General features: G+C 42.9%; 1 protein-coding gene across 1 annotated transcript in view; it reads left to right on the plus strand.

Moving 5' to 3' along the window:
- The window catches only part of LOC136369100 (transmembrane protein 132B-like), a 231911-nt gene that overhangs the window by 142741 nt on the left and 65451 nt on the right, over nucleotides 1-23719 (plus strand). Inside the window, exon 4 of the mRNA XM_066331749.1 lies at nucleotides 15767-15953. Coding sequence (XP_066187846.1) covers nucleotides 15767-15953 — 187 coding nt within the window. The remainder of the gene's footprint in view (nucleotides 1-15766; nucleotides 15954-23719) is intronic.

The following is a 23719-nucleotide window of genomic DNA, read 5'->3' on the forward strand; positions in this document are numbered from 1 at the left end:
TTGGTTTTGGCCAGCTTTCCCAGAGATCCCTCTGTCCTGTTTTCATCCAGATTTGTCAGAGGTCGAGTTGTCCAAGGTGCTCAGTTCCCTCTCCTGAATTTCCCTTCCCTCTCCTGCCATCCAGATGTTGCAGAGGGAGGAGTGTGTGGGTTAAACATCCCACAGCATCATCTCTGTGCCTGTTGGACCCCAGAGAAGCCACCAAGGAGAGCCGTGCCAGGAAATGTCTCACCCAGACCTTCCCAGATCCCACTTTGGAGCTCATTTCCATTTCTTCTGCTGCTCCCTGGACATCTTGACTTTATTGTGGCAGAGATGCACCACCTTGATTTCTGTTTTTCCACATAGTCTATGTGCATAATCTCTCTGGCTGCTTTTTTTGCCTGATTCTTTGCCCCGGTTAATGTTTGCTTTCCCTTCCAATTTAATACTCTACATTTAATATTAGACATTTTTACAGTGAGAAAAGAAAAAGCCATGCTAAAATATATTAGAGATCTAACACCAGTCCTGGTTTGTTTTTCCCCAGAAATGGAACTGGTCTTTAAATACTGAGTTTATAAACTGAGGTTGAGTACCCAGTTTATTAAAGGTCTTCTGCTTAAATAATTACACACTAAATATCCTTACAGCTCATTCTTGCTTATAATTTCAATTTCTTTTCCCCTTTACACTCTTCAGAGGCATCTTTATTTCAAGTAAGCAACAAGCAAATGTCCATTTTTTTCTTTCTTCCTATTCCAAACCAAAAAATAGAAGGAAGAGGCAGTTTCTCCCTGTTTTGTGAGACAGTTTAGAGAGATCTATGTCTCAAACAAAAGGGGTCGTGGTCTGTCTCTCACCTGTGACCTACACCTGCAAACAACAGAAAATCATTGCTGGAAGGAGCTCTAAATAGGTGACATCCATCCCTCAGTGAGGAGTTTTGCTGGCTGCTGTATTACAAGAGGTGACAAACCCAAACGTAACGGGGAGTTATTCAAGCTGGTTTCTTGAGCTGGATGCACGAATTTGCAGCCAAAGCTTTGCCTTGCTTCTGCTGGCTTCGTGCTCAGCCTCTGTGGGATTTCACCGCGTTACTGTGATTTGGAGTTGTTTGCCAAATAACTTTCACAGGTTCCTTTATTGTGTAGATTTGTGGGTGAACGAGATACTCGGAGTTTTCTAAGAGCAAATCACAGAATGCTTTGGGCAGAAAGGGACCTTCAAGATGATTTTGTCACCTTCCACTATCACAAGTTGTTCCCAGCCCTGTCCAACCTCACCTTGAATTCTACAACATGGCATAAAGCTATAAAAACCATACAAAATAAAATATAAAAACCACGGCGAGCTAACGAGAAAAATGCCATGAGATTGTGTGATTTGTAATGCATGTAGATAAATTTACTCTGGCAAAGCTGCCCTAAATTTTTAATTCATGAGTTTGTTAAAATAGAGAAAGGTAATTATCCTTTTAATTATAACAAAACAGTTTCCTGATTGCCATGGCAATAGTTAAATGCATTTCCTATAAATTTATCATGGTGATTACAGTGACTGTTAGCTTTACATTATTTTTTTCCTTTTTCTGCTTAATTATAATTCACTTTTTTTTTTTCCCTCCAAGATTAAAGACCAAAAGTGAAGGTACAGGAAGGAAGGACCCAGCTCAGTAACATTCCCAGGGTAACTTGAGCTACTCAATAACAAGATTTCCAGCAGGAAATCCAGGATACTTCAGCTTTCCTCTTTCTGTCAGCCAAATTTTGTGTAGTGCTTTGAGTGTTTACTCTCTATTTCCCTCTGTGAGATAGGATCAGGAGAAGCAAAGCAGACCCAAACTTAAATAAATAAATTTATTAACACACAGAAAAAAGAAGAAAAGAAAACGAAACAAAAAAATTGAAACCTTTTAAAACACTCTTCCTCCCCCCCTACAGGTGTTCACTTCTCCACAAACAGCATAAAAAAGAGACAAAACCTGTGATTTTCAGTCAGTTCACCATCTACAAATAATCTTCCATGAGTTCTTTAGGAGAGGAATCTTCCTTAGAACTTCCATGGAAATTCCCCCACCAAAAACCCAGAACTGTGGGGTCTCAGAAGGTTTAGCTGAGCAGGGACTTAAATATAAAGGAAATAACTTTATGCACATCTTCAGAAATAAGATCAGCATGGGGCCTCCTGTTTCATGGGACATGGGATATTCCCTGGTTCATGGGACATGGAATAACTTAATGTTTGATGGAATATTTTATGTTTCCTGGGACATGGAATGTTCCCTGCTTCATGGAGTATTGGATGTTTTATGTTTCTTGGAACATGGAATGTTCCCTGTTTCATGGGACATGGAATATTTTATGTTTCCTAGAACATGGAATATTTTATGTTTCCTGGAACATGGAATATTCCCTGTTCCATGGAACACCTCCTGCAGCCCAGGCTTGGAGCAGGAGACCTCAGCTGCTTTTCTGGGCAGCCCAGGGATGTGAATGCCTCCAGAGAGACCATGCCCAAAGCACAGGAATTCTTCCCAGGAGATTCTTTATGCCTTTACCTTCATCAAAAGCAAAACCCACTTCATTAAGCACCCAGGGAATGCAAAATAAAGGGAGGAAAAGTGCTTTTCTTGATGAGATAACCACAGTGGCAGTTACTCATTTTACATGAAATAAGAGCTCGGAGCACATGTTCCAGGGGGCTGGGGCTGCAGGATGTGTCACCACTGCCATGTTCCTCTCATTTCCTGTGGATTCATCCAAAAAGGCACTGATTCAGCCACTCTAATTGACTTGTTAGACACTTAAAAAAAAAAATAGCCCCCAAAATCTGCAACAAAACCCTTCAAACTTCTGAAAGAGGAGCTGTGCTTGTGTGTGTGCGTCAATTTGAATTTGAATGGGAGCTCGAATTTTCAGTGCTCTGAGGGGGAGATGAATAGGTGAGTGAAGAGAGAAAGAAGAGTAAATAAAAAAGCTCCGAGTAAAATAAAAGGCTCGTAATAAACCTCAGTTTTGTGCACCTCTCTGGAAGCAGAACCATCTGTCCTTTTGCTTCAGACACCTTCCCTTTTATTCACATGCTCCTCTCGACTTGAAATTGAAACTTCAAAAAAGAGAAGAGTTTTGAGGGATACCTCATTATCTGTATTTTGTTTGTGCAAACAACTCCCAGAGCAGCTCGATGCTTAGTTTATTGCCTGATGTCTGTGCAGGGGTGGGTGGGGACGAAAACCTTTTGGATACTTCTTGCAGTTTGCTGTTTTAATTGGAGCATTGTCATCTCTTGGCTCCTTGCAGACCTCCAAAGCAGCATTGTGGCCTGCTAGGTTATTTTATTTGTATGATTGATCTTCTAGCTGCTATTTCCTGTGGTGACTCTTTCATTTCAGGGAGCAGATTTGTGATCCTTTCATTTTAAGGAGCAGATTTCCAACTGGCAAATAAGGGAATGAAATCGTAATGAAATGGAGGGGGAGGAGGACATGGGCCTGTTCTCCACCATAATTTCACTGATAATGAAGATGAGAAAGTGAGATGCTCAAGTTTACAAAAATCAGAGATCACAGAATGATAGAATAGTCTGGGTTGGAAGGGACCCTAAAGATCCTCCAGCTCCAAACCCCAGTGGGGCAGGGACACCTCCCACCAGACCAGGCTGCTCTGAGGGATTTTCCCACTTTCTCCCTCCTTTGATCTAATTGCTTGGAGTTTTCCCTCTTTAATGTTACATATTCCAGGTTTATTGTGATGAAATCTGCCTTTCTTTGAGCTACCAAGGCTTTTGGTCTTCTTCAGGGAGCTCATTATGAAGAAAAATCTGAGGCACTGGATGTCAAAGCTCTGGCTGACCCAGGAGCTTATTATATCTGGGTTGAAAAAGACTAAAAAAGTGGTGACAGCATGAGCTCTCCCTCCTTGTTTTGCAGGGGTTGGACAGGCACTGGGATTTCCTCTTGAGCCCTTTGTTGCTGCTGGGTTTCTGTCCCCTCTCTCCAGAGGTGCTGGGACATCGTGGTCCCCCTCCAGTGGGAAGAGCTGAGCAAAGCTCCTGGAGAAACCTCCCAGAAAAAACCCTTCAGGAAATGAATCCTGAGCAAACATCAACACCTAATTTTCCCTCTGGGGGTGGAAAGTGAGAACAAGAGCCATGAAAGCTGAGAAACAAATGAATGTCGTTCTCCCAACAGCATTATTTGTAGGAGGTGGTTTTTTTTGCAGATTATTTGGGAATCACAATGCAGGAGGATGCCAGACCTGCAGAGCCACTTCTGTGGTGCCATCTCCCTGACAATTCCTTTATCTAGGGATTACCTCTCGGGGTCTGGTAATTCCCAGCACCCTTTTTTATCCAGCAGGGAATGTTGGGTGCTCGGCCAGGTTGGCTTTAGAATGGTTTTGTTCCTCAAGAGTTTTCTATCCCCTTCTGCAGGCAGGCTGCCCTTTGGATTATTGTCTCCTCTCTTCATCTGCATTCAGTAGACAACTTCAAGTTGCTCTGTCCTGCTATTTGGCAAAGATAAATGATTGTGGAAAAGGAATTCTCCCGGTTCGGAATAAAATTATAAACACGTGAGATAAGATTAATAAAAGCCCCAAAGTGCTGTGTGGATATTCCCATTACTGTGTACCAGCCAGACAACCTCCTCCTCCACCACTTTCCTGGTTTGATAAATGCCTTGAGCTGACTTAAAAATGTGTAGGTTATTTTTAACCATGGTAGCAGAGCCATCTGTATTGTATCTGATGAAGTTCTGTGATAGAGCAAATTGATTTATTCTATCTCCTTACAAGTTATCCTAAGCTTTATGTTATAAATAAGTTGGTTTGAAGTACATGATGTCATTGAGCTCGAAAGTCTCTAGATAAATTTGTGCTTAAAGGGTTTGTGCCTTTCTGTGTGAATTTAAATTGGTGCACATTGTTAAATCTCTTTTCTCTCTCTGTCTTGTGGGCTGCGAACTCTCTGGGGTCACGACTGTCTCTATAGCTGTGTTTGTGTGAAATACACAGGGGCCCGAAACAAGGCTGATGCTCTTGTACATCACAGAGATGAGGAATAAAACAATCGAAACAACCAGGGCCGTGCATCGGAAGGCAGGATTTTCAGGACACTGCAAGGAGCTGGGTGCCCAAATCCTACCCTTTGTTGGGATGAGATGCAGGGAATTAATGAGGAGCTGGTTTCCCTCGGAGCAGGAGCAGTCCTGGCTGGAGCAGGGATGAGCCTCGTGCCGTGACCAGCCTGAACTGAGGAGGATTTGGGATTTGTGATTTAGTTCCAGGAGCTGAGCAGGGACAGACCTTGAACTTCTTTTTCCCTTTGCCTCGCTCTGAGGCCACTGGAAAGTCCATGGGAAAGGTGCCTGGAGCTGGGAGAAGGGAGAATTCATCAAACCCTGGGCAGAATACATCAAATCCCCTCTTAGTTGTCTGCAAACAGAGCCAGCAAAAAAATAAGGCAGAACTTGTGAAAGAGCTGGACTGAAATCACACTGTCCCTGTGTTTAAGGGTAGGTTTTGAGAGACCAAAACTGGAAATGAGATGATGCCTAATGAGAGCCGTGTACGGTGCAGATTTTGGTGTAATTAAAAAGAAAACGAGCAATGCTTTAATTGAGATCTGAAGATTAAAAGTTAAGAGCTCAGTATCCTCTATTCCTTTTACTGCCAGATAGGAATTTACGCTGCATATGTGCGACAAGCCATTGCATTTTAAAAATGGAACCATAAAGAAAGTTGCTGTAATTTAAAAGCAGCCAATTTACCGGGAGTACAGTTTGCAGCTCTGTCACTTGCTAATCAGTCTGTTAAACATAATAGCCATTCTTGTCTGGAGGCACTTAATCATGTTGTGAATGCACTTATCAGCACATATTAGAAATACAATACAAGACTTCCCAGCAGAGGAATGGATGCAATTACTGCAATCAGTATACATTTAGCGACGCTCTTATGTTTTTCTTTCCATTCCACTTTTTTCTCTCTCTCTCTCTTTTTTTTTAATAGTCCAGCAGTGACAAATTTTCCTCTTAGAAAAACAGAAAAGACACACTTGAAAGTGTTGTTAAACTCCACAGAGGTGCTCAAAGGTGACCTGTCCCACTCCATGAGGGGTGGCTGCTGGCTGCTGAACCTTCCCAGGACCCAGCAGCGTTGGAAACTGCTGGCTTTGAGCTGTGGTGATGATTTTCCAGGCCTTTGAGCCTCTCCCCTGATGGGCTGGGAACAGTGGCTGTGGTGGCATTCATTAGGTGCTGGGGAGCTGAAGTTTGCTGCATTTGAATTAGACTAAAGGAGCTCAGCATATGCATGAACTCGCTTTTTATTTTATTTCTTTTTATTTTTTTTTCCTGTGCTTTTCTACATCTAAATCGATAGAGATGAGGGATCTCAAAGTTTTTGAAAGGCGATATTGAAAAAAGCATGAAAGCAAATTGCTTCCAGCGTGACTACCCAGCAGGCACGGGTGTAAATACAGCTGGCCAAAGAATGCCAGGCCTCGACAAAATCTCAGGATTTCAGCTCAACAATTTTCCAGGGCTGAGCATATTCTTGTATGGGGAGGAAGGGAGTTGGGAGGGGGGCGGGAGAAGGGAAGAGATTATGAAATCCTGAAGAGATTCAGAAAAGAGGGGAATGGAAGGAGAATGGTTTTGTACATTCTGCCTCGCGTTAACCCGTGATGTTGGGGATGTTTAGGTCGTTTAGGATATTTTATGATTTGCAGCATTTACAGGAGACTAGAAATCCTTTTTTATCTGTCTCTTTGTTCTTTGTGACAGCTGGCATTTTTGCTTGGGTGAAATTTCTGAGAGTGGCAAGGAAAACGGCAAAGCAAAACCGTGCCCAAATTGTGTGACTCTTGCAGTGGGTCATGAGGGAGTCGATGTGACACCACATCCACCACAGCAGGACTTTGGTCACTATCGAGTTTGGGTCATTTTGCCGTTTTGGGTCATTGCTCAGACTTGCTGAGAAGAGGTGGGATGGAAATGTCCTGAGTGGGATGTCCTTGGTGGGTTGTCCTTGGTGGCATGTCCTTGGTGTGATGTCCTTGGTGGGATGTCCTGGGTGGGATATTTTAGGTATGATGTCCTTGGTAGGTTGTCCTTGGTGGGATGTCCTCAGTGGAATGTCCTCAGTGGGATGTCCTCAGTGGGTTGTCCTCAGTGAGTGTCCTGGGTGGGATGTCCTCAGTGGGATGTCCTCAGTGAGATGTCCTCAGTGGAATGTCCTCGGTGTAATGTCCTCACTGTGACCCTTCCCAGCATGCAGGTCTCTGTCAGTGGGACACTCAGCCCACTCCATCTCAGGTTGTTAAAGGCTTCACTGCTGAGGAAATTCCTTTCGATGGAGTTTTGGGGCGATGTTTTGGCTTTTCCCACATAACCCACGGGTGGGAGGGGCTGGGTGGAACACCACTTCTCCCCCTTCCCTTTCTAATTATTCACTTGCAGGGGCTGAATTAATGAAGCTCCCTTATTCCTCCCTCATGCCTGCACTCATTTGCTCGCGGTGTGACCTTGGCTTGGAGCAATGTCCCAGCAGCTCCCCTCGAGCTGTCACTGTGCTGGGAAATCCTTGTCTTGTGAGTGTGCCAAGGTCGTGGCTGCCCTTTGGAAAGGTGACCTGGAGATGTTATGGAGTGTCTGAGGTGCTGACCTTACTCTTGTGCCATTAAAACTAATCGTGGAATGATTTCTAAAAGGAGGAACATTAAATCCACCCCTCTGCGTTTTGTTATTTGGAGTTCTCTTTGCACGTCTAGGAAAATTCAGATTCATTTTTAGGACAAAAAGAGTCTTTTAATGGGGTGACTGGCATTGGAAATCTTTGTTTGTCTCTCGCTTTCAGTTCTGGTGTGAAGATCAGGACTTTAAGCTCAATGGATGGAGTGCAGACTTACTGCAGATGGCTCTTTCTGTGCCTACACTGAATGCAGACCCTGAGCCACCCTCTGTTTGCTCAGCTGGATAAATTAATCCTTGTTTATTAATTAAAACACGAGAAACTGATGTTTCTGTGCCAGTTTCACTTTCATGTTTTTACTGCCTGTTCAGTGGGTACCAACAGCGAGGGGAAGAGCTTAAAACTCTTTTGTGAAACATAATTATCAGCCTTTAGAATGAAACCATTTTGTGCACTCCATGTGTCCGTCAGGGAAGTGGGGAGGGAGGAGGTCCGGTTTGTGAGGATGCTGATGGGCTGCCCTGCTCCCTGCCCTCGCTGCTTTGAGGATGTTGCCATGGACATTTATTTCTTAGCACAAGTGTGAGTGAGCCACAGGACGCCCTGCACATTCCCTCTCCATCCAAGAGTGAGTTGGATTCAGAGAAAGCCAAGTCTAGTGAATCAAGTGCTTAAACTTGTTTGGAGCTGAAGAGAATGTAGGAGGAATGAAATAATTCTTGCCGTGCCCCTATTTTGATTTTTTTTCTCTAATTATTTATTGAAGATGGCATCACAGCAGCTTCTCCAGCAGACCTATGAGTTCTGTGCAGCCTTGGCGAGCTGTAGAAAGAAAAACAGGGATTGGTTTTTAATTTCCCATTGTTTTTGCTGTTTGGCATTGTGTTATTCAGTGATTTACTCAGCCTGCCCTCGAGCAAAGGGTTGAATGGGGCTTTTTGAATGCTCAGGGGCAGAGCCCCATTTGTGTGGTTTGGGAATCCTGCAGCACTCCAGGTGTGTTCATGTCACAGGCTCCCTTCTGCTTTCATTCAGAAATTCAGAGCGTGGGGAATTTGCATCTCTAGATCCCCTCTGGTTGATATTTTCTCCCCAGGGAGATTCAGCTGTCAGCCTCAATTGTAATTCTGAAATCAAAACAGCAACTGGAGTGCAAGGAGCTTCCTCCTAGTCCTGGGAGGGTTTTTCTTTTCCCATGGGACTGGTGCATACGGAAAAGTCTGATCACCTCATGCTGATATTAAAATAGTAAATAGTAAAGTGTTTAAAATACCAAGGAATCTTGCTGGAGGTGTGGTCAGGGTGTCTCCAGCTCACTTCCCCCAGGTCTCCCCTCCGCCTGGGAAGCTGAGGAAGCCCTTTGAGGATTGGTAAATACAAAACCTGTGTATTTACCAAGTGAGGATTGGTAAATACAAAACTCAGGAGCCTCAGTCCAGGAGCTGCCGTGCACAATCACTCCTGAGGCTCACAGTAACTCTGGAAGAGGCACAAATAAATTAAACTGTGGCCTGCCTCCCATTTTATAGTTTATTGGGGAGGACCAAGGCTCTGACTGGAGCACCTGCAGCTGTGCTGAGCTGGTGCCTGGTGTGGGGACAGTAAACTGAGGTGTTTGCCTGTGTGGTGGCATATGGACAGCCCAGTGTCACCAGGATTTCCAGGGAATATTTCCTATCTCTGCACTCCCCTGTGCCTCCCCTGTGTTTTCCCTGAGGTGAAATGTTTGCTGCATTCTTCACACTCAACTTGGCTGGAGTTTCCCGTGCCCTGGGTCATCCAGATCCCCTGAGCTGCACTCTGCTTCTTTTAAAGACCTTTGGAGAGTCTGCAGAGATCTTTGTGAGAGACTTCCTCCACCGCAAAGAGCTTCTCGTGACACTGAATTGATTATCTTTAATTTTCAGCCATTGGTTATTTAAAAATTCATCTCTGCTTTATAAGCTGCTTTCACAACAATGTTGAAAACAGCCCATGTGATTATGGCATGTGAAAATGCAAGAATTTCACAATGGTTAAAGAAAAATTTATAAGCACCATTTGGGCTGTTGATATTTATTAACTGGATAGTTTTCAGCATTTTATTCATCATGAAATCATTCTTATTTTTAAAACAACAATGGCTCCCTCTATATTTGCATCCAACATCAGCTAAACCCTGGCCCCAGTTTCTCACTGGATGTTTTTTGTTGTGTTTCCCAACAAGAAGCTTCCTCCTGACAGAGAATCTTTATTTTAAGAAATACACAACGCAGCAATAAAGAACTTCTAAATAGGAGTCAGAAAAATATTCCAGTGCAATCAAAAGGCTTTTTTTGTTTTTTGAAGCCCCAAAAGATTGCATGCTGTTGCAGAAGGGGAGAGTAATGACAAAGGTACAAATGGGCCCAGCAATGTCACTGATGGAGCTCACCAATTACCCCCACCCCGAGTTCAGTCCTAAAAGTTGTTTTGTTAAAGGTTGACTTAAAGAGTATCTGAGGACTCTTTTACCAGAAGCATTTCTGTGCACTGTCACAGGGGTGCAAGCAAATAAAAATAATTGAAGCAATTGTCTCGCTTGTCTCCAGGGTTGTCATGATGATGTTGATAAAATCAAATAAAGTGGAAGTTATTGCACATTGTTAGTGAGCAGCACAGTTGTGAATTGGCAGTGGAGAAGCTGAGGAGCTTAAAAGGTTTGCTCATTATCCAGATTTATTGTTTTCGGTTGTGGGAAAATGTTGGCTAAGCAAAATAACATCATCATACCTGGTCTTGGTGGTCTTTTGAACAAAAAAATGTATTTTCTTTGTTGTTTTCATGGCTTTTCCTGGATTATTAAAACATGCTGTGTCAATCCATACATTCTTAATGGATTTAGCAGCTTGGGTTTATCCTCTGCAGCCATTTTCTTTGCCTGTACATCTGTCAAGAGCAGGAATTTTTATGGCAGTGCAAAAAAAAACAAGATCAGGCACCAGGAAAAAAAAAAAATTGGGAATACATGGACAACGAAGCAAGTTCTCCGTTAGCAGCTTTGTGCCCTTACAGCCTCATCAGAATTATTCATGCTGGGAGAAAAGGGGTTGAGGTTTTGCCATCCTTTATCAAGTCAAAGCTGGTGGTGACACCTCAGAGAGGTGTTGGGGGATGTTCAGGAGCCCCAGGTTTGGAGGTGGCAGCTCCTCTCAGGAGGTGGCCCTGGGCAGGAGGGCAGCACTCAGCAAGGCAGAAAGGGAAAATTTATGTGCAGATCTTCATAATTCACAAATCTCACACCGCCCTTGGAAGGGATTTGCTTCCATTTCCTTCATCTCAGCCTGCTAGGATCTTAATTTCCTCAGGGGGAGAAGGGCAGGACCTTTAGTCTGGATCTTTTCCCTGAGAGGTCCTGGCCATCTGCTGCTTCGTTTGACTCCAGCAGGAAATTAGGGTCTTGAGCATTTCCAATCAGTTTTTGAAAAGCCTCCTCTCGTAAGTGTTTGCTCTTCAATAAACTATACTTACAAGATTAATCCTCTTGAGATCAAAGGAGTGAGACCTTTTTCACTGAAGTATTTTATAAACTAATGTACCTTGGTAATTTTAAGGTCACTGAATTCTTATTGAATTTGGTTACAATTTGTCAGAATAAGAACCGGCCATTATCAGGCTGGAAAAGACTCTCCAGCAACACGATACCCCACATTTATTTATTTTCCAATACCTCGTGTCTGCTCCGTTTTTGAGGGCATTGTTTACACTGCTGTGAGCCTCATAAACAAATTGCCACTTACTGAAAATGTTATTTTATGAGTGAATGGAGCTCGTGATTTCCTGTAACAGCCGAGTGCAGTAATAAAAGGGTGGGACTTTTATCCACTCCATCGTTGCTGACCCGTGAGTGGGAGCCAGCAGAGCTCAGTGTGGCACTGCAGAGTGCCCTGAAATGCCACCCTGCCTCCCTCATTCTCTCCCCAAACACAGGGGCAGCCCTTTCAGCTTGGTCAGCCGTGCAAATCTTCCTTAATAACGAATCATTTTGTTTATTGAAGGTAAATAAAGGTAAATGAATGCCGTGAAGTCAGTCACTGGGTACCATTCCATTGATTCAATAATTCCACGTTGGGCTCGGACAAATCCAGTTGTTATTTCAGTGTCAGGGGATTTCGTGGGGCTGGTTAAAACCTCTCACATCAGGACCCTCACAGTGATCTCTTATTCTGTAGAAATAAACTTCAGCTCCACGTCACCACTGGATGTGTGTGTTGGGAAAGTTTTGGGACTCAGCAACACTTTCCTGCCCCGACACCTCCTTTATCCTGGAGCTGGCTGGAGCTCGAGTTGGATTTCTTGGGGATGGATTTGCCTTTCTGTGCTCCAGCTCCCCTCCAGGCTGGGCTGGGGCTGTGACAAAGCTTGGCTGGGCTCTTTGGGACAGGGTAAATGCACCAGGCAGAGATGAGGCCTGATCATATGGACAGGGATGAGGCCAGACAATGGGAAATTGAGCACAAATCTCAAGGATTTGGGCGTTCTTCCAGCCCCCAGCAGAGGCAGGATGGTGAAGGTAGGCAAATAGGATTATCAATCACCGTTTGAAGAAGAGGACCTACTTACAGGAGTTTGTGAGAGGAAATAAATCCAAAAAGACCCATGGGGTTTCTTTTTGTTTTTTTTCCTTTCTCCTCTCACCAGAGAGAAAAATGTGTAATGAATGTCTCATGTCTGAAACACTGGGCTGGATTCATCAAAGGGAGTTAGTAATTACCAAATTGAGAGAATCATGAAGCGCTTTTCTAAATTTGAAAGGCTCATCAAGAATAGATCAGGAGCAGGCAAAATTAATAGTTATGAACTCATTTCCATAGAAATGGACTTATTAGCAAGCATGCCAGCTGCCTAAAATTATAAGGTCTTTTCCTTGTGCTTGCAGGAAATAATCTTTTTTTATAAAAGTAATTTTGACTTTTTATTTTCTATTGCTTCTCTAAACCAGAGTTTGGCAAAATCCTAAACCAGGGAAAAAACTTCACTGGACAATAGAAATATTTAACTAAAAAGAGAGGAAAGAACGTGGAAGGGAGAAGTGATTTATAGTCCTTGGATTCCATCAGACTCTCCCCAAGAGCTCAAACTTATTTGAGAGCAAAATGAAATGAGTCTCTAGGAAAAGCTGGGAAAAAAAAAAATCTTGATAGGATAAAGTTTGGTTTAAGGGGATTTAATGGCTGATAACAGCGTGAGTTACAGGCCTTGCCTTCTCTGCTGGTGGGTTTTCCCTCTGCTGGCATTTTGCCTTCACCAGATGGACAGAGGTTACCAAAACCATGGTTCTGACCCCCCAGAGTCACAAATCAGAGCCAGAGCTGAAGGTTTGCCACGGCAGAGTGCAACAACCTGCTTTTCAAAAGGGTTACAGCCAGCAGAGACATTTAAATGCAGCTGTTGGGATGGGAATTTATCAGCTAATGGAGCTGACATAGGTAAATGCTGACATTTGAGGTCTTGATTATGGTTTAATTTATCTCTGGTTTTACTTTAGCAAGCTCCATCCATTTCAGCGGGAAAAGGCAGTGGTCTCACACACGGTATTACAGGTTAATGAATTGCAGGAATTATGAATGTAAAACCAGTCTTTCTACCAGGAAACCTCTGTAGGATAAGAGATGCAGCAGCCAGTAGGTGAGCACTGGTCTGAACATGAAAGAAATTCACTTTTCAGGTTTTATCCTGAGTTTGTTACGGCTGTAACCTGGGGAAGAAGCTCAGAACAAAGAGGGTGAATTCATCCGTGGGGCGCTCGGTGTCCCAGATCCCACAGCACCTGGCCTTGCTCCAAGGCTCAGTCTCTGAAGAGGACAAAAGAAGACCAGAATTTTAGAGGAAATTCATTCACCTGCTGGGGGATAAGAGTGCAGGAAGCTGGATCCTGCCTTGCCAAAGCTGTGCACTCCGGGGAGGCTCTGGAGGTGAAAGATGGTTCAAGGCCATCTCTTCCAGCACAAGCCCAGGAGAGAAATGGAGCTTTCTTTAATTAATATTAATGTGTCATGGAACAGCAGCACTGGATATGAGGCAAAGCAGAAAACCTCTGACAAACCTTTGGTGTTGTTTTTGGAGTCAGCATGGAGACCTGGGAGGACAGCTTTGTTTTAGCTCACTGTTAGTGCAGCTGCCTCTGAGGAAGGTTTATGGGTAAGATACAAACCCACGGTGGTGGTTTCTTTCTGGATGTGTAAAAAGAAAAAAAAAAAACCAAAAGGAATAATTGAAGGTGTGGTGGGCTGAACTCAAAGAAAGGCCAGTCAGGGAATGGATTTGTCGCTGCAGACTAACCTGACCTGTTATTTAATTGGTGCCTCTGTACCCAAATCCTCCACTGGTGGTTTTTGTTCTCAGTTTTTACCACTGCTGGCTGCTGTTTTTGTGAGTGGCCTGAACAGACTGCAGTGAAATTGCAGACTTAAACATACCTTGACAGGCTCAATACCTAAATCCATAGTTAGTGTAAATTTTAGTTCTGTGTTGTGAGCAAATTAATTTTATACGATTTAGATAAAACAAACTGCTGGAGGTGGTACACAAAAAAAAAAACAACTATGAAGCTGAGTTTATGTTTTTAACAGAAATGGTTTAATTACATCCCTATTATTATGCAATAAAATTTATCTTAAAAGGTTTTTGCTGGTTGTCTGGTTGGCCACACAAAAGATGCCTTAATAGCTTCTAGTTTTGCCTGGAGGTGGATATCATCTTCTCTCAGCATGGAAAATATTTATCCTCCAGGCATTGAAGCATATGTTTAGGTTGTTTGTTGTCAGAAAGAAAACACAAAAATCAATAATTCTCGCTCAGATTTTTTTTTTTCCCCTTTACAATTCTCCTTCAAAAACATATGGCAAACCCAGATTCTGCCTCTGTGCATTTGGGAAGAGGGAAAAGGATGTTTTTAGTCTCTGTTGTCTGCAGCAGCAGCTGAAACTTCCTGTGAGCACAGCTCTTGGAATGGCTGCTCTGGGGAAGGACACAGAGAATGGATGTACCTTTGGCCTGAAATACAGAAAATTTAGATTTTACCCCCAAATTTAAGCAGCATTGATAAAATGGGATGTTTCTCCAACAGAAGAAGCAGCTGGCTCTGCAATCAGAGACTTCCCATCCCCTCTCCACACTGCAGGGTCTGTCTGGGGCAGGAACTTGTAATTATTTTTAAATATTTGTGTGTAAATTTTGCATGATTTGTAAAACACCTCCATTTTTGGGGAAGTTTGGATGAGCAAAGGGCTGTTTTCTAAACAGATCCCTGCTGTGGATAAGAGCAGTTGGTTAAATCTTGGTGTCTGTTTGCTTCTCTGTAACACAAAAACAAGGTTTGTTTTTCTAACCTGAGGATTAATTATTAATATTTACATAGCTTTGGACCTGAGGAAAGTGATAAGAATTGCTGTGGAGAAAGAAAGCAGAATTAATTCTTATATTCAGTTCTGAAGGCTGCAATGCTGCGCATTTACATCCATTCCTTTACTTTTAAACTTTTATTTCCAGATGAGAAATATATGATTGCCATATAATTACAAGTCTGCACCACTGACGAGGAGAATGTTGTCATGAATTGAAAATAGGGATAATCTACCCCTCATTTATTGTCATGTATAATTTCTGCAAATCCATTTTTTCACTGAGATAAAGACCAGTTTGGGTTTGAAAGACATCTCTTCCCTCCACGAGAGTTCATTTCTGGTAGAACATGAGGAATGGCCAAGTACTCTGTTGTTTTGCAGCATCAAAATTATAATAATGGTATATTAAATAATTTAGCAACATCTGTGCAATGCTTTTCCAAGGGTTTCTGGCTTATTCTGTAAATTCATTGTGATTATGGAGAATGAATGCCTGAGTTTAATGGGGAAAATATCTCCATTTCAGGAAACTAAAAGACACAGCTTCACCTTCCTTAGAAAGTTCTGCAGTTTTCCCTGAGCACTTTGATTTAGGTTTCTGTCAGTGTCTCAAGTCTGCATTTTGAATTTAGCTGTGAATCTTCCTGGTGAACAGGAAAGAGAAATAAAAACCCCCATTTTGTCACCGACCTCCCAGTGACCTGTGGGGAATTCTGCCTCGTTTTCCAGGGCTAACATGACCTCCTATGAGATCCTGCAGATGGATTTTGAGGTGGACAACGCCAGCAGCCCGGCGGGGGCCCAGCAGATCACCTGGCAGGTGGAATACCCTCGGGACGACTCCGTCAGCGAGCTCGTGGTCTCTGAGATCTTCGTCAGCCGCACCATGTTCGTGGGGATTGTTCCTCTTGCCATGGTAAGAACCTGCTCCTAGTCTCCTGTTTGTGGGAATTGTTCCTCTTGCCATGGTAAGAACCTGCTCCTAGTCTCCTGTTTGTGGGAATGGCTCCCCTTGCCATAGTAGGAACCTGCTCCTACTCTTTTGTGTCTGGGAATTGTTCCTCTTGCCATGGTAAGAACCTGCTGCTGCTCCCCTTTCCTCAATGTTTTTGTGGGAATTGTTCTCTTAATAAGAACCTGCTGCTGTTCTCTTTTCCTGAATGTTTTTGTGGAAATTGTTCCTCTTGCCATGGTAAGAACCTGCTGCTGCTCCTTTTCCCTGAATGTTTTTGTGGGAATTGCTCCTCTTAGTAAGAACCTGCTGCTGCTCCCCTTTCCTGAATATTTTTGTGGGAATTCTTCCCCTTGCCATGGTAAGAACCTGCTGCTGCTCCCTTTTCCTGAATGTTTCTGGGGGAATCATTCTTTTTCCATGGTAAGAACCTGCTGCTGCTCCCTTTCCCTGAATTTTTTTAGGGAATTGTTCCTTTTGCCATGATAAGGACCTGCTGCTGCTCCCTTTCCCTGAATGTTTCCGCTGATCCTCGTTAGCATTCCAGGGAATGGCAGCCTTTTTATTATAAGCTGCTTCCTATGCACCTGCTGCAAGTGATTTAAATGCAAAAAAACCAAACCCCCAAAAAAACATTTCAATAATATTTTATTTACCTGATGTGCCCTAATGGCTCCTTGGAAACCATTTGGGTCTTTTGTGAAAATCCTTCCCCGTTTGTGGGTTATTGGCCTGGCACATGGAAATTGCTCCTCTGGAGCCATTGTCTTCTCCTGGATGAATGGGACTGCCACGGCCCAGCTCTGAGGGTAAATGTTGTCATTAGTGGGGACATTTGCAACGAAATAAATTAGCTTTGCATGTGGGGGAAATTTCATTGCTAAACCAAACAACTGGGCTGTTTGTTTGCTGCTCTGCTTTTCCCCAAAAGAGCCAGAACAGTCCAGTGAGCTGCAAAGGGTCAGTTTAATAAAAGGTCTGGTTTGAGCTGCACAGAAGGGATAAAATACTTCCTGAAGATAAAGGATAAAATAGTTCCTGAAGATGGAGGTGTCCAGCAGGTTTAAGGTGTACGTGTGCAGAAAGCTTGAAGCTGATGATTTATTTTAAATAAATCCTGGTCAAATCAGAGGCAGCTTTTCTAGAAGGGACCTTTGACTTGTGTTTGGGCCTGATGGAGATTTTAGCACCAGAGTTTTACACGTGGACAAGGATTTCAGTGGGGAGATTCAGGTGTAAAACCAGAGGAACATCCAGAGGATGTTTCAGCACTTCCCTCAGAAGCACCCACCCTTTTTTATTTACTTCCTCATGAACATTTGTCCTTCCTTTCTGAGTTGGTCTGTGCTGATTTTCTTTCTGTCACGCCAAATAACCACCAAATATTGGGGTTTTTCCTCTGCATGATCACTGGCACAACCAGAACCAAGGAAAGATTCTTGTAATGGCACCAGCACTGGCAGGAAAATGTGCAGCACATGAAGGAGGAAAATTTCTTTCCAGTGGAGAAATTTAGCTGGGAAATCCTGCAAAGCAAAACCAAACTTTAATTCCCAAATGATCCATTTCCATTGGAATTACCCTCCTCTAATAAATCTCAGTTGTATTTACGGCCACGTTCAATGAATTCTGCATATGCAAATAAATAAAACTTTTGCAATAACGAGGTGAACTAAACCAAAATTTCACGTTGAAGGAGTATCCGCTTTGTGCACCACCTCACTGTTCTGCCCAGCCCCTTGAGCTCCCAGTGACTGAAACACCCAATGTCAGCAATTTTCTGTGACCTGGGACACATAAAATACACGAGGATCCATCATCCTGTAGCTGCCAAAGTATTTTCTACTCGAAGAGCTAAAAGGGATTGGATGGGCTGCTTGCACAGGGGAAGTAAATGAATGCTAATTCCTAAAACTCCATGCAAATTAACAAATGAGCTTTTCCTTAAGTACTCTATTATTATTTAGTATTTATGTAGTGTTTTATATTTTCAGAACTCTTTGCAGACATTAATTAATCAGACCTGAATAAACTAAGCTTGATGAGAATAGGAAATTAAGTGGAAATGAAGCCACTCTTCTTGGGTTTTACCTGTTTCTGAATGACTTCTAAATCCCTTTTTATATTCTTAAAGGTACTTTTGGAAACACTTAATCTTACAGTGCTCTTGCTTATTATCTCTAAAAACTATTTTGGTTAGAAAAGAGATAGAATTTATATCTTTAAGAACAAGTGACAGCAGGGATGAGTGTCTTTGAAGACTGTAAATGCTGTTTTGTCACTTAAACTCTTGTTTTGTTTAGGCTGAATTAATTCAGGCAAAAAAGCAGAGATGGGAGGATTAAATAAAAGCTGGAATATTTGACTCCTGGAGGTTTCTTTGGAGGAGAGTAGAAGGAATATTTAGTTTTATGCAAAGTTTTTTTTGTCATAACCTCTTGAGATAAAAAGCTGTTGAGAGTTTTTAGTTGTAAAAATGGCTCCGAAAGCTGCTGAGGAGGGAAGTTTGGAGATCCAGGCAGGTTTGTGGCTGCACCATCCTCCTGTGGGGCACCAACTCTGGGTTAAATTCCAGGATCCACTGTCAGGTGCAAACATCGGCCCCTTTGCTCCTGGGAGCTTCTCTGCTTTTCTTGTTGGCGATAAACATTTCTGCTGATTGATTCTTCCAATATCCAGTGTCCAGGTTAACGTCCTTGTAGGACAGGAAATACTCCAAATCTTTCAGCAGGCAAAGAGCACAGAAAAAAGGCTTTATTGAATAATTCTGAGTGCCTTTTATCAGGTGTTCCCACACAGACTGACCATGGCTGGGGAATAGGAACCACACCTCTCTGATCCCAGGGGTTAAACCAGAGAAACAGCAAAACACCTGGAGAAAGGTGGTTTGGAGAAAGGAGAGTTGTTGGCCAAGGTTGGTTTGAGAAGAAGCTTCCTTGAGAAATTTTTCCTTAGGAAGAAGTCAGCAGCTGGCAGCAGGATAAAAATCTCTCGGCCCCAGAAATATCAGGGCCACAGTTTAACACATGGAACTCATTCTCCCCAAAATTAAGGTGATCCATTCCCATCAAACAAAGCGGAGTAACAGATCTGGTGAGGAAAAACAGAATAATGTGAATCACAGGAATATTGTTATTCTGTGAATAACAACTCAAGGTGAGGAAAGCACAGGCAGAGCTCTTTTTGGCTCCTCTGTTTGTTGTGCTACTGAAAATCAGGGGAAAAAAAAACCTGACATTCTTCTTGTGTCTGCTGCTGCCATTGCTGACTCTAAACACAGCAGGTGATTATTTTCAAACAAGGTTTGTGGCACTGAAATAGGATGGGAGCTGCGAGTCTGGTTGATGTCTGATGCAGCAGAAGGTGTGTTTTAGGCATCCAGAAGGTCCAGCAGAACATTCTAAAGTTGGATCTAAACTAGACAGCTTGATTTGTCTTAATATAAAAAAATGTGATATCGTAATCTTGCAAAGTGGAAGTGGACGTCCTGCTAATTACAGAAACTGATAGCACAGATAAATCTGTTCTGTCCAGTGATGATATAATTCTAGAATTCTCAGTGATTGCTCTTCATCTAAAAGCAGACATAAGCTGCAATTCCCACAGTTGGGGAAAGTTGCTGGTAGCAAGGTCGTCAGTGGAGTCTGACACTCCTGGGATGCAGGAAACAAACACTTCAGCTCTGAGTCTGTCATCCAGGTTTCTGTCACAAACAACTGCGATTTAATTAATCTGTTACCTAACTAACAGTTGGCAAAAATATAAAGAAAAAGAGAAAAAAAAAATTAAAATCCAGGTCTTTAGAGAGTTTCCAGGCAACCAGGAACTTAGTTAAAGTAAAGGATATGACATTGAAGAGATGGATTGTTACTGGTTTTTATAAGAAATCTCCAGCTGAGGTTGAAGGCTTGGGGAACAATAGATTTAATAATAATAATAATAGCAATATAATACCTTTTTTTGTCTTCTTCTGTGGGGAAATGATGACTTGGCAGCCCTGCTCTTTGAGATGCCCATGCTGCAAAATCCTCTCTGGTGGAGGAATGGAACTGTGAGTCCCAGACTGTCATCATTCCAAATGCAACAATCAGGATTTCCCCAGGACTCTGCGCCCCTCAGCCTCAAACAGTTCTCTCTTCCCTACAACTATTTGAGCTGTGTCTTCAGGAATTTTGTTTCCTTCTCCCCAAAAATGAGAGTTCCTGGTCTGGTAATGGTTTCCTGACCTAATGAGTCACTCACAGAGAGGGCTGGGCTTTGCTCTGGTGAGGTTTCCTTTAAATGGGAGGTTGGAAAATTGCATTTCTGGTTGCTGCCAGACAAGAAAACATGGAAAAATTGTCCTTAAATGTGCCTATTTCTATGACTGAGGCTGAAAGAGGATTGCTGAGCACAACACTTGGCTGATTTGTTTGAGAGAAAAAAAAAAACAAACCACCAAAACCTTTAAGGGGTTTATTTTCCCTACAGAAATCATGGTTTGCTAATGGAATTTTGTATTTAGACACCGATTAAAGGAGCACACTCAGCCCAAGGTGGAAGCTGGCCCAGACTTAGACAGCAGCTCACCTGCACTTTAAACTAAAAGGGAAATGTCAGGTTTTACAGCTTTTCCTTTGCTTGCTCTGGGGTTGGGTATAAAAACCAAACCCACTTGATTCTGAAGTAGTAAAAAAAAACAGGATAGGACCAGTCATTTCCAGCAAACCCAGATGATTTATACATCTTTCAGAAGTTGGTTAAATGCATTTATGTGCAAAATTGTCCCCGATGTGTTTATCCATTGCTCTTAATGCATATTTCTTACTTGAAATCACTTTGACCTTTGGCTTTGCAGTTCCTTTTGAACAGTCCCTTTCTGTTGTACTTTGCATGCAAAGGAACCTGCCCAGAATGGGATTTTGTCTTTCCCAACATTTGTCATTTCACAGAAAAAAAATTAAATTAAATGTAAATTCAATCTAGAGTAGATCTTCATCCCAGAAATATTAGGGATTATCGACATTGTTCTTAAATAAAACTGGAATCTGTGGCTCACAGATTTCAGGGTGAATTTTAACACTGATTAATGGCAGCAGGATTGAAGCCTTGAGCTTTCCTAAAATCCCACATTGGAAGGATTGATTTTGTACTCAGAGCAAATTAACTACTGTGGAGAGAGTGCAGAATAGGAAGAAAAGAGATTCTTCTTTTGTGTTACTTTATTTCCCATGCCCACAGCGAGTGTTTTATGTCTCTGTGGCAGAGATAGGATCTTGTGCAATTATTCCCATCTCCACATTAATTGTTGTAGAGAATTAAATGGTTTTGTTTTGTCAGGCTGCTCAAAAAAAACCCCCACAAAAACCACGGGGTGAATTTTATGGAGAAAGATGAAATTTTAAAAAGATTTCTTGCAACGCATCAACCAAAACACAAGATGCTGAAGGTTTTATTAAAAGTTTGACCAGGGGAAGGTTTTGACTCTGAAATACCCTGGGAGGGAAATGTGTGAGGAGCAGAAGTGAGGAATGAACATGGGCTGAACAAGGGGATCTCAGCCCTGTGATCTCACAGCCTGAAAAGCCATTTTAGCCATCAAAGCTGCTTAACAGCAGGAAAAACTTGCTTCTTTGTAGAAATGAGGCGTTTGATCCAACTTGATTAAATCATAGAATCAGAGGATGGGTGGAGTTGGAGGGGACACTCAATCCCAGCCAGTGCCATGGCAGGGACGCCTTCCCCTGTCCCAGGCTGCTCCAAGCCCTATCCAAGCTGTCCTTGGGCGCTTCCAGGGATCCAGCTGCTCTGGGAATTCTATTCCAGGGCTTTCCCACCCTCCCGGCCAGGAATTCCATCCCAATATCCCATCTAAACCTCCTGTTTTCAGCTCAAAGCTGTGTCCTGTCCCTCCAGCCCTTGTCCCCAGTCCCTCTCCAGCTCTCCTGGAAAGAGAGAACTTGGAAAGAAAGCTCTGAGCTTTCTCCCAGGATCCTTTCCCATCTCCAGGTGAACATTCCCATCTCTCCCTAGAGCCTTTCCCTTCTCCAGGGGAACATTCCCAGCTCTGCCTGGAGCCTTCCCCATCTCCAGGTGAACATTCCCAGCTCTCCCTGGAGCCTTTCCCTTCTCCAGGGGAACATTCCCAGCTCTCCCTGGAGCCTTCCCTTCTCCAGGTGAACATTCCCAGCTCTCCCTGGAGCCTTCCCCATCTCCAGGTGAACATTCCCAGCTCTCCCAGCCTGGCTCCAGCCTCCTCTGGGCTCTGCAGCAGCTCCATGTCCTTGTGCTGCTGGCCCCAGGGCTGGATGCAGCTCTCCACGTGGGATCTCACAAGAACAAAAAGGCAGAATTATCCCCCTTGACCTGCTGCCCACACTGCTCTGGGTGCAGCCCAGGATGTGTAGACAATAATGTACAAATATTCTATTTTGCAAGAAAAAAAAAAAAAAAAAAGCTCTTTTTTGAGTGAAATGTCCCATTCTGACCATGGCAGACTGGGGATGTTTTAGTGGTGTCAGCATTTCTCCTCAGTGTTCTTCCAAAAATGAAATTCCAGACAAATCTCTTCAATTTCATCAAGTGTCTCATTTTTTAACTGGACTGTGTTTTCCAAAGGATATCACTTTTTTTTTTTTTTTTCCTCTTTCAGTCTAATTTTGGGCATCTGAAGTAGGTTTTGGAATGGCTCAATATGAACCATTATCCCTTTTTTCCCCTTTGCCCAATTAAACATCCTCTCCCATTTCATTGCAAGAGTGAAAAAGAAAAAAATGAAAGGAAAAAAATTTGCCATTGGTGAGACAAAAATAATGGCATTTTGAATGTTTCCATGAAAGCAAATGTGACATGACAAATTTTAAGAAGCTCCGTGAGAATACTATTAATATTTATGATGCACTCAAGAAAACAGCTATTGTGTGCCACATCCATCAAAGATAAGAATTGTATTCTGCTGTGTTGGATGATAAACATTGAATGACAATAGCTGGAGATTATATGAGGTTTTCATCCTCGTGTTTTATGCCTGCTTGAGTAAAGCACCATGTTATTCCACTGTGAACCAATAATTTGCTTTTCATGAAATTTGATACACTCGCTGATACTCGTTACAATCAAGAGTCCAAAATATTCATGAAGATGTTGAGAAAGCTGATGCCAAATGCTCCAGATCTTTTGGGATCCAGTCCTCCAGGCAGCATTTCCCACTAATCCACCTCCTGGAAGTCACTGTGAACCTCCCCAAATTACAAATTACAAATGTGTGGTTTGCCCACACATTATCAGCTGTTTGCAGTTTGGATGAGTGCAGGGGATTCCCCTGTGGATTGTAGCATTGCAAACTGGATTTTCCTGTCCCGTCTTTGTCCTTAGAACATTCCTCAAGGATGGGCCAGGATTGTCTATGCCATGTCCTAAGTTTGTGTCCTAAATGTGTCCTTGTTGCTCCTCTTCTTGCTGTAAAATGCAGTTTTGGAGCTGATTTTTCATCACCCAAGACAAGCAACAGTGGGGACAGACAAAAGGGACTTCTCTTGCCCCTGCTGCTCCCAGCACCACGTGTGCTCCCCAAATTACAGTGATTTGACCACACAAGTTGACTTTTTCTATCCCATATTTGCCCTTTGAGCATTCCCCAGCTCAGGGATGGGGCAGGATTGTCTGTGCCATCTCCTAAATTTGTGTCCTGAGTGTGGCCTGGGTGTCCTAAGTCTGGTCTTGCTGTTCCTCTTTCCTCTGTTCCTCTGTTT

This window comes from Sylvia atricapilla, chromosome 17, assembly GCF_009819655.1.
Source record: "Sylvia atricapilla isolate bSylAtr1 chromosome 17, bSylAtr1.pri, whole genome shotgun sequence".
Lineage (NCBI taxonomy): Eukaryota > Metazoa > Chordata > Aves > Passeriformes > Sylviidae > Sylvia > Sylvia atricapilla.